The sequence below is a fragment of the Aedes albopictus genome, chromosome 2, assembly GCF_035046485.1.
Source record: "Aedes albopictus strain Foshan chromosome 2, AalbF5, whole genome shotgun sequence".
NCBI lineage: Eukaryota > Metazoa > Arthropoda > Insecta > Diptera > Culicidae > Aedes > Aedes albopictus.
Genome location: NC_085137.1, coordinates 422,934,011 through 422,944,850, shown reverse-complemented (window position 1 = coordinate 422,944,850; position 10,840 = coordinate 422,934,011). Strand labels below are relative to the sequence as shown.

The 10,840-nt window shown below is 39.7% G+C and overlaps 1 protein-coding gene across 1 annotated transcript; it reads right to left on the bottom strand.

The window, feature by feature from the left end:
- Positions 1–2,894: 2,894 nt before the first annotated feature.
- Positions 2,895–10,493, bottom strand: LOC115263678 (uncharacterized). The gene is made up of 3 exons (XM_062848568.1): positions 7,127–10,493; positions 5,230–5,269; positions 2,895–5,168 (listed from the first exon to the last, which is right to left on the bottom strand). The coding sequence occupies exons 1-3, from the start codon at positions 7,495–7,497 to the stop codon at positions 4,113–4,115; spliced, it is 1,467 nt and encodes a 488-aa protein (XP_062704552.1). The 5' UTR covers positions 7,498–10,493; the 3' UTR covers positions 2,895–4,112.
- Between the last annotated feature and the right edge of the window lie 347 nt (positions 10,494–10,840).

Sequence of the window (10,840 nt, the reverse complement as noted above, 5' to 3'; positions counted from 1 at the left end):
AGATGTTGATGACTTTGAACAGCAAAGGCATAACACTACGTAATTTGAGGGGAACTTGACACCTGAGTAGACTATATGATACTTAAAACCATGTCCATTTATTTGGTTTATGTATTCGGTTCATCTGATGTCCATAAAACTGATATTATTTCATCCTCCATTCACCGAAAATGGTAATTATCACCATCACAATTTCATTTCTCCTGCTGAATAAGATAGATTTAGAACAGCATGAATGCGTCGCACGATTATCACTCGCATCTAATGTTTTGACAACCACCATTTTGTTAATTCAAATCATATTTATCTCACACTAACCACACCATAGCTAGTCCGAAGCATTCATCCAGCTAGATAGGTTCAGAGCTAACAGAGGACAGCTAAACGGTCCACCTAATCAACTGGCAGCAGCCACAGCCGTCTGCAGCTGGCCCGTTTCCCGTTGCTGTCGGACCCTCAAATCCGATGGTCAAACAGACGACGAAACCGAAAAAGGATTTGTTCCCGTGGACAATCCCTTTTCCCGGCGACGAACAACGTGCGGTGAAACCACACTCGACAAATGACCACATTATAGCCTTCATCTCCAGAGTATTAGAAGTTGGTATGTACTTATCGGGCACTGCCGTCGCCGACTGGTAGCTGACTGGCACCAGACATTCCCTTCGGGCCACACATACGCTTTCGGAACCGCGGGGAAAGCCCTCCGAGCCGCAGAGCAAACTCAAATGTATACATTCGCTTGCGGCCACACACGCGGGGACACCGGCAATGGAGACGTCATCGTCAAGATTGTATCTCGTTTCGGTTCATAAAAAGGTCGTTTTTGGTGCGCTCGCTCGCACAGTAAATGAAGGCATCATTTTATAGCCGTGGTGGTGACCGCTGACTGGATGTCATAACCCAGACACTGGCATGGCACGGGTTCCTACAGGCAGGCAGACAGCCAACCAACCCCGCTGGGATGTGCAATGACTTCGATGACAACTCTTTCATAATCCAGGATACGGGGAGTTGGTCAAATTGGGATTTTCATGTGGGGAGTCTGGCCAGCATGTGCTGGGGATGAGTTACGGGGGCAAGAGTGATGGGTCTCTATGAAATGCACGTCCATGGGTCCCCAGTTAGCCTAGTGGTTAAGGCTATGGATCGCCAATCCGGAGACGGCGGATTCGATTCCCATTCCAGTCGGGAAAATTTTTCTCGACTCCCTGGACATAGTGTATCATTGTGCTTGCCTCACAATATACAAATTCATCCAAAGCACAGTGGAAGAAAAATAGGCATAAAACGCGAATAAATTCAATATCTCTGCTTGGAGTGGATGGATTCGAATGAATTTTTGACACAAACTGCAAAAATCTCTACAGTTTCAGATAAAAAGTGTGTCATTCGCCGCACGATGCTGGAAATCAGTGTTTTGAGCTCGTTTTACCCCGCGCTCTCTTTTTCAGACCTTTTTGAGAAAATCCTAAACTATTCCCGATTAGCGTGCAAAATAAATTACTTATTTAACTCGTATTTGTGTAGAAACTTCCATTGTATCGGAAATTTGGCATAAGATTGGTCCTTCTCTTGTCGATTGCATTTCACTCCGAGCGGAGATGCATGTGAAAATTTAAAGAAATAGGGGATATCGGGGTTATTTGAAGATATTTCAATTTTTAAGGCCGTGCGGTGAGCTAAACCAGCTCCATTCGATACTAAGGAAGTTTTAACACAAACACGAATCAAATAAATCATTTATTTTGCACTTCAGGACTTTTCCAAAAAGGTGAAAAAGAGAGAGAGAGAGTGGGGTAAAACGGGTCTGATACACTGATTTCTAGCATCGTGCGGCGAATGACCTCCTCCTTATCCGAAACTGTAGAGTTTTTTGCAGTTTGTGTCAAAATTTCATTCAAATCCATCCACTCCGAGCAGAGATATTGAATTTATTCGCGTTTTATACCTATTTTTTCCCATTGTGCAATGGCAGGCAAAGAACGCCCTTCAATTAATAACTGTGGAAGTGCTCAAAGAACACTAAGTTGAAGCAAGGCAGCCAAGTCCCAGTGAGGACGTAGAGCTATAAAGAAGAAGTAGGAAGCAATGCACGTCCTGAATATACATCAGCTTCTACTGGCTCACTGAGCCTGTTGGGTACCAGGTCGCATACCACAGTATTACTTCATTACTGCATTACTGAAAGTATTGGCAAAAGCTTATCTTGATTATATCCCTCGAAATAATCAGCTACCCTTCTGAAGCCTTGCTGCAAAACGATGAGTCGATAAGGAGGGCGTCCAACATAGCTCAGGTCCTCACAAGTTCCTAACTCATGCTTCCACGGGTCAAGCGATGGATGACAACCCGAGTAGAGGAAAAGAGCTCAATAATAGCATATTTTGGTATGGAGATCAAAAAGTGATATGGGTTTGATTGACATAAGAGATAAAAGATCTAAAAATAAAATCAAAAATTTACTCCTGGAACATCATCATCAAATCATATTTAGATTTTGTAAGATCTAACCAATAGCAGCGAGCTATTCGTATGATCTTGAAATATCAAATTTTGATATTGTTCAGATGTTCCAGGAACATTTTTCAGATATTATTTTCAGATCTTTTATCTCTTATATCAATCATACCAATATCATGTTTTGATCGTCAGTATTTTACCTCTACCCGGGAAGGACAACTCAAGCCTGCTAAGAGTTGTGTGCTTAGCTGGTAGTTCAACTTGGGCACTGTTGTCCTTCTGACTTTAGCCAGATTGGGGAGGTACGACCCGAGCATCTGTTCACCAATGAGGTGCGGCTGAAACAGCGTCTGTTCTGGCATCCTGCGGCTGAGTATGGAATGCTCCTCCACCGGAAGCTATACCCAAGGTGGCAGCCCCACCACCCCAAGTAACACCGAAAACATAATCAGAAGTCTTAAACTAATCATGTTGTCCTATAACAGTTGTTTCAAAGTTTTTCAAAACAAATGTTGTCGTGCATAAGTCATATTCATGATTCCAAAAACTAGTCTTAAATGATCTCTTATTAAAAAGTCGTATTTGAGTCCCAAGTAACATCAAAAACATAATCAGAAGTCTTAAACTAATCATTTTGTCCTATAACAGTTGTTCCAAAGTTTTTCAAAACAAATGTTGTCGTGTATAAGTCATATTCATGTTTCCAAAAACTAGTCTTTAATGATCTCTTATTAAAAAGTCGTATTTGAGTAAATATTTTGTCTTTTCAAACAAACTTGACATGTTGTTACCAATTTTGTTGGATATGTTCTAATAACGTTTATTTTGTCGCAATATGACAAGTCTGATTATGTTTTATATTTGTCTCGATATGTTCATCAAACATATTCCCGGTAGGGAACCGTTGTGTATGCTTCTATAATATGAAAACAAAAATTATATGTCAGGGAAAATCTTGGTCAACCCAAAAAAGTAACAAATGTCAATAATCTTGAAGTTACCCTCCAATGAAAGTAACGGATTTACTACTATTCTAAATCAACAAAAGTTATATTCTGCTTAATAAAAGCAAAAATCTGAGGAACAGAATGTCAGTTTGCGCAGAAAAGTTGATCGATTGGTCACTACCAGCGGGTAACCAATCGATCAACTTTTCAGTACAAACCGACTTTCGGTTCTTCAGATTTGTGCTCATGAAAATTCGAGCTGTGGCTTCGTCATATCTTCACCTTAACGTTTCGCTAACAAATGCAAATACATTAGAACACTCCAATTTCTTAGGTTTTACATTACAACATAACTTACGTCAACCCGTGGCACTATCAGGAGGATTTATTTTGCTATCTATAGATAGGTAGTCTAATCAGATTCTTGGGAATTCTTCAACGATATTTTATTTATTTATTAATACATTTTGAATAGAAAGAGCATTTAGGGTTCGTGCAAATATCACATAACGCTTTGGGGGAGGGAAAGGGTCTAAACATGTTAAATTTTTCTTAACGTTATAAATGAATGAAGGCTAAAATACGCTTTAAAATTCGTTTTATTGAAACAAAAAATGTAAGCCTTAGGTTACTGTAACGCACATATGCATTTTCTCAACCTCTTCAGTTCAAAATCAAAACAAAAATCAAACGATGCTGATATCATGGGTTTTCGATGGCATCATGATCCGAAGTACCGGGATTCGATTCGTCTCCTGACGATGAGAAATCCGATGCAGATGCAGATGCAACAGAATTTTCGGTTCTCGGTTCGGATACTGTGGCCAAAGCTTCCGATGTGGTCGATCCGTTATCCACAGTGTCAACTCTCCTACGCAAGCGTGCATGAGCTTCCCTTTGGCTCCCTTCGCCTGTGAATCGCTTAATTTCGGTGTGCTTGTTTCGCAAAAAAAGGCTGAAAGCGTTGTGGCACTGCTCTTGTGTAAATTCGTAGTCAGCGGCGCGAACGACGCGGAGAATGAAGCTGATGAAAGTCGGGAACGTATTTTTGAACGATTTGTTTCCCATTCTTTCCGTTCCAGGTGTGTTTCTGGATTGTCCTTTCCAGGAGTATGGAACCAGGATAGTTGGTGCCAACACCTTCCGAAGCAACACTTTAAAAAAGGAGACGCTGTCCCGCTTACCATTCAAATTATACGAATACTCGAAGTAGCCGTAGAACTTATCATTCACAGCTTGATTTTTCAAACTGTTTTCCAGCAACAACAGCTGCTGTTCACCAGGAACAGGGAATAAAGCTTCGATTTCGGAGTAGTCCTCGTTCATTTTTCTCTTTCGCGTGCTTTCTATTTGCGCCGATTCGGAATCATCGGACCTCATACGCAAAAAACGCTGAGTGTCTGCCATGAAAATCGTGATTTTATCGACCGCGGTTTCCATTCTGTCTAAACGGTTCAAAATTGTATCCAGCTTTTGGATTATTTCATTTTCATTGGTGTTGGTCGTGTTGCCGATATGCGAATCCGTTGGCTTGGCACTTCCGGATGCTGTGGGGTCCAAGTTTGGGGTGGCCATAAGAAACGACGATTCGGATGACTGCAGATCCATATTTTCGGATACATCAACCGGATGCGTTGGAACGATGCCGTTGTCTTCGCTTTGCACGGAAATTTCCACTAATGATCCGTTTTCCAGTTGCAAAAATTGACGACCGCGGCCATCAGTTGCTGAGACGATCGCAAACATGGGTTGATTTGCCTAAAAGAGGACCAATGTATGTTAGTTACTTTATTATGGAACACACAAATATAACACTAACAGTATTCAACACGGCAAATTTGATGGTTAGTTCTAATAAGCTGTAGCGCCGAACGTTTCATGCACCCTTATGTTATGAGATAGTTCTGAATTGCCGTAACAATGTTAAAGAACGACAGAAGATTGTTTATTTTGCTCAATAAGCAAAGCGAAAAATATGAACGATTCGTTACACGTCTAAAATTGATAACACGGAAATGTGCGAGAGTTACTCCATGGTAATCATCAAGTCCCTTAACAAAGTACTTTTATCTGAGTTGATTTTCTACTTCTGTGTACACAGATTTAGAATCAGCTACCGCACACTATGTAAATTTTAGCGTACCTTCGGAATATATTAAAATTTCGCAAAATATGAAAACATTATTAGCCGTTTCAAAAACTTTGTGAATGTTATACATATTTGTGTGCCATGGAGTTTGATAAAAATGTGTAACTTCAGTTCTCCGTGTAAAATTTACAGACAGCGTAATCTTTAACCCTTTCATGCCATCTCATGGAATGAAATACTCCAAATATTTTGCACTGGCAGTTTACTATGTACGTTCGTAAAAATCAAATTATGTTTATGAGCCATTGTGACAACAATGTTGATGATGATATTGATTTTCACGGGTTATTGGACGCTAGGGTAGTGGAGGTATTTTGGCCCGAGGCATGTATTTTGGCCCACCCTGGGTTTTTATTACATTTATCATGATAAATGTAATAAAAACCCAGGGTGGGCCAAAATACCTCCACTATCCTACCTCCTGTCAAAATTCATTCATAAAATCGGCTCGTAAAATGGACTATTGTGGAATTCTCCGAGGTAGAAAACTCAATCAGTTACAGGGTAACTGTCCGATTCATACGTACTGTGCAAAAGGATACAAGTGATGGTTAAGTAATTATTTCGCTTCAAAATTACTTGAGCAGTTCGCAGTTGGTAGGCTTTATGTGTTATTAACTTTTAATTTAACTATTTTGTTTGTTATTGTTTAAAATCAAATTTGTCTTCCTAATGTCGTTTTCGTTTTTGATTCAGTTCCAATCTGGGTTGGAACTGGATCAGATCACAGTTGCAACATCAACCCGACTCAGGTTCGGTTGTACTGAAATTTGTTTGACGTTTGTTTGTTTACACATTTTCCACCGATCCAGTTCCAACACAGGTTCAAAAACGAATTCGACATAAATCTTGTCATGTGAAATATTGGATACGCTTAAATTTGTTTCTCTATATGACACGAAAGGGTTGACCGGTGCCCAAAACGTAAACAAGGCAACGATTTGTCTCTCCGTCTCTCCCTCCTATCAATCTATGGCATTTGTCAATGAAAAGTTTGCGTGTTATCAGTTTACCTGGTTCGATTCTGATGACGATTTTGTGCTGGAATTTCCTTGGCCTGACAGTACCAGTGGTGTATTTTGTGGCAAAGTAACGCCGGTAGTTGACTTGTGCAGTGGGACATGGGTTGCATAGGCCGTGTTGTTTGAAGTAGACCGCACTGGGATGCGAGGTAATTCCTGCAAATCGCCAATCTGTGGCGGAATTGATACTGGGTTGATCTGGTTGGTCCCAAGAAGCAGTGCTGAAGGATGAGCAAAGCACGACGAGTTTCCCGCTGGAGCAACATTTTTTGGTATGTCCGAATGGTCTGGTGCTGCTGGGCAGTCGATGCCAAGGGCGAAGTTCGCAGAGTTGAGTGTTGTTGAGTCTGTAGCCATCCCAATCAAAAGCGGATTGTTAAACGACCCTGAAGGTTTTTCGTGCTGGTTGGAATTTGATGCAACGTATGTGTCATGCAATTCTGGGCCCGTTTTTTCAACAGAAAGCATTTGTAGATGGCGCTCGGAGACCTATTGATAAAGGTAAGTATTTGATAATCAACCACAGTTGAAAAGCGGCAAGGAACTATACCTGAGATGAAGTTTTTGACGTGGGTGGTGCTAATTGATATGCCTTTGAAACGAATTTGGGCTTCTTCTTTGCCGGATGCAATCGCGTCCCCATCGGCATATCAACAGCATCCTCAGAATCTGTCAGCGCTTCCAATTTTTGCATAGTGTCCTCGGCTCTATCGAAAGTAGTCGCTTTGCCAACTACTTTGCATTTCTGCTGCTTCCAGGTTGTTGCATCCGGTAATGAATCTTTGTTTTTCGCCAGCGTTATTAAATTGTTCGGGGGCCAATACACTACATTGTTTTTCACCCATTTGGACGGCACTACAGTTAAAATCGGTTTTGATTTCTTTGTTTTTCGAGTTTGTACGACGTAGAAGCACATTTTCACAAAAAAATTACACGAAATCGACTACTCACTTAACGAACGAGACGCGTCGCTTGAATGGCGTTGGATCTTATGAGATCTATAGGATATGTCCTCTACAGCTCAACAGACTCAATATGTTCGATAAGTCGTATTAGAGTAATATTTTCAGTCTTACTTCCAATACTTGTTTTGGTTAAGTTCTGTCGAAACATAATATGTTTCATTTGTTCTTATGAAGTCATATTGAGGGTTTCTGCAGTATGTATGCAAACATGTGTAACATGATGACATGTTCAGTATGTTTCATAAGTCATATATGAGTAACATTTTCAGTCTGTCTTTCAATACTTGTTTTCGATTAAGTTTTTGTAAAACATAAGATGTTTTGTTTGTTTACATTAAGTCATATTGATGTTTTTTCAGTAAGCAAACAAACATATGCAACATAAACTAAAATCATTATTTTTAACTAGGCTATGTTACACTACCGATCATAAAAATGTCGATATGATGTTCAATATGTAATAGATTAAAAATAAAAACTATACATAATGTTATTAATGAAAACTTATACTGAAAAATGTAATGAGGGGATCATTATGCCAGAAATATTTACTGTTCAGACGTTTTTCTTTGCTTTGCGGTAAAAGTAATACTAAAATTAATTTGCATATTTTTATTTTAATGACGGGGCGTATCGAATACCAGAGTTTTATATAAGTTTGGCAGTGGAACATAATTATACATATGTATCAGTTGAGTCGTTGAAATGGCATCATATAGTTCATTTTCCAATCTGGATAAAAAACTTTGGAAAAAAATTAGGCGAAATGGTAATTTTCGCAAACAAAAACAATTTTTGCTGCAATCAACCTCGGAAGCGAAAGTACCATCGATAAGCGTCACCGAAACGGACAAATGTACCAATGATACGGCCACTAGTGATTCCGCTCCAGACACATTATTGGAAATTGATTGGTCACATCAATATGAGCAAAACGAGCAGGTCATAGAAAGCGAAGACGAATCTGACGAATCTGACTACGTACCGGAATCGGACCCCCAGGGTTTACGCAACGACTTGAGAAACTGGGCAATTACAAATCAAATTAAGCATACTGCTATAAATTCGCTACTGAACATCCTGAAGAGCCATATTTCTAACAATAATTTGCCAAAAGATGCAAGAACTCTGGTGCAAACTCCTAGGATGACGGATATTTCATCGGACATCCGGCACGGTGGGCGATACTGGCACTATGGTCTCGCCAAATCACTTTCTGAAACGTTATCCAAATTTGATTTAACATTGCAACAATTATCCCTAAACGTCAACATAGATGGTTTACCTACATTCAAAAGCTCATCGCAGTCTTTCTGGCCAATTTTGGTGAACATTCACGAATTGAAGGCGCACCACTCACCTCTTGTAGTAGGAGTTTTTGGAGGAATGTGTAAGATTGAGTGATTAGATTCCAATTACATTATGATGAATATTATTATTTAACAGACAAACCAAAAGATGTTAACGCGTTCCTGGAGCCATTTGTCGGAGAACTGAATGAAATTCTACGAAACGGCCTTGTCATTAATGGAAAAACAGTTCATTTTAAGGTTCGTTGTTTTATCTGTGACACACCGGCAAGATCAATGCTGCGAGGTAACAGTTTTACAGTTTTCATAGCACGTAAACATATCAAATTCTGTATGAATATTTCAGGCGTTATTGGTCACAATGGATATAGCTCATGCTTAAAGTGTGTGACTGAAGGTGAATATTGCCACGAATATAGAACTATGATTTTCCCGGAAATAGATGCCCCTCTACGGACTGACGCCGATTTTCGTGCCCGCGTGTATGAAGGACATCACAAAACTGACACTATTCTTGAGGAGATCGATGGGTTAGATATGATAAACCACTTTCCCATTGGTGATGCTTTGCATCTTATAGACTTAGGAATCACCAAACGCTTTTTAAATGGTTGGAAATGTGGCACACTCAACAATTTGAATGCAAAATGGACCGCAACGCAAGTTCAAAATGTTTCCGCCTTCTTAGAGCAATGCAAATTACCTCGCGAAATCAAACGACCTCCTAGAAGTCTTGAACACGTTGCTAGATGGAAGGGTACCGAATTTCGTACATTTTTACTGTATCTAAGCCCCATCGTACTAAAGCAATTTTTTGAGTCAAATGAAATATTTGATCATTTCATGAATTTTTACTGTGCAATTCAAATTTGCTCGAGGCATGATCAACCAGCTGAAAATTACTTGATTGCTCGTAATTTAATTACCGACTTTTTAGAGGGAGTTAAAGTGATGTATGGTTCACAACTGTTTTGCAGTAATTTGCACAATCTAGTACATTTGGTCGATGATGTCGAAAGATTTGGGCCCCTGGATTCGTTCGACGCATATCCATTCGAATCCAGATTGTACACTTTGAAAAAGCTCATTCGAGGAGGTAATCTGCCACTATCTCAGGTTTCGAAGCGAATAACGGAAATGCAATCCAATTCAAATAACTCAAATACAAAGAATGGAAAGGCAGATAAACTGCCAATTTTGAAAAAAAGAATTGAAATCACTGGGAGTGCTGGTAAAAAACTTGACTGTTTGATGAAAAACGATGATTATACAGCGTATTCTTTCATAGACCTTAACGATTTCATCCTGGATAGTAAATCAGATAGCGACAGTTGGGTTTTAACAGACAGTTGTGAAGTACTTACAGTAAATTACATAATTCAGAATTCAAAAACGGGAAAAATGTATCTGTATGCCAGCGTGGTTCAGGATTTGATGGATTTTTTTGTAAAACCAGTTAAATCATCACTACTCTTCATATATGCATCTAATCTTAAGCTAAAACCACCACAGCTTGTTGAATTGCATAAAATTCGAGGGAAAATGGTGAACATCCGATGTAATAGCAACAATTTACCAAAATCTGTTCTAATTCCGTTGGTTCACACTTTGAAATAAGAAACACAATGTATATATTTGTTTAATATTACACAGACAACAAAAATAAAACAGTCAATACAAGATTATTTGAATGCTCTACAATTCATTTCATTTATTAAGTGTTACATCAAATTCATGATAAAACTGAGTCAACAATTTGCCGCCAAAATACTCGATTTGCAGCTGCAGCTCTCCAACGTCGGCACGCCCAACGATCGCCAGATCACACTCCACCTGGTCCGCCCAGCATGTTCTCTGCGCTCCACGCCTTCTTGTGCCAACCGGATGATTAGCAAGCACCAACTATGTAGAATTGTTGTCCGGCATTCTTGCAACATGCCCTGCCCACCGTAACCGTCCAGTTTTCCTTCGCCGCTACACACGG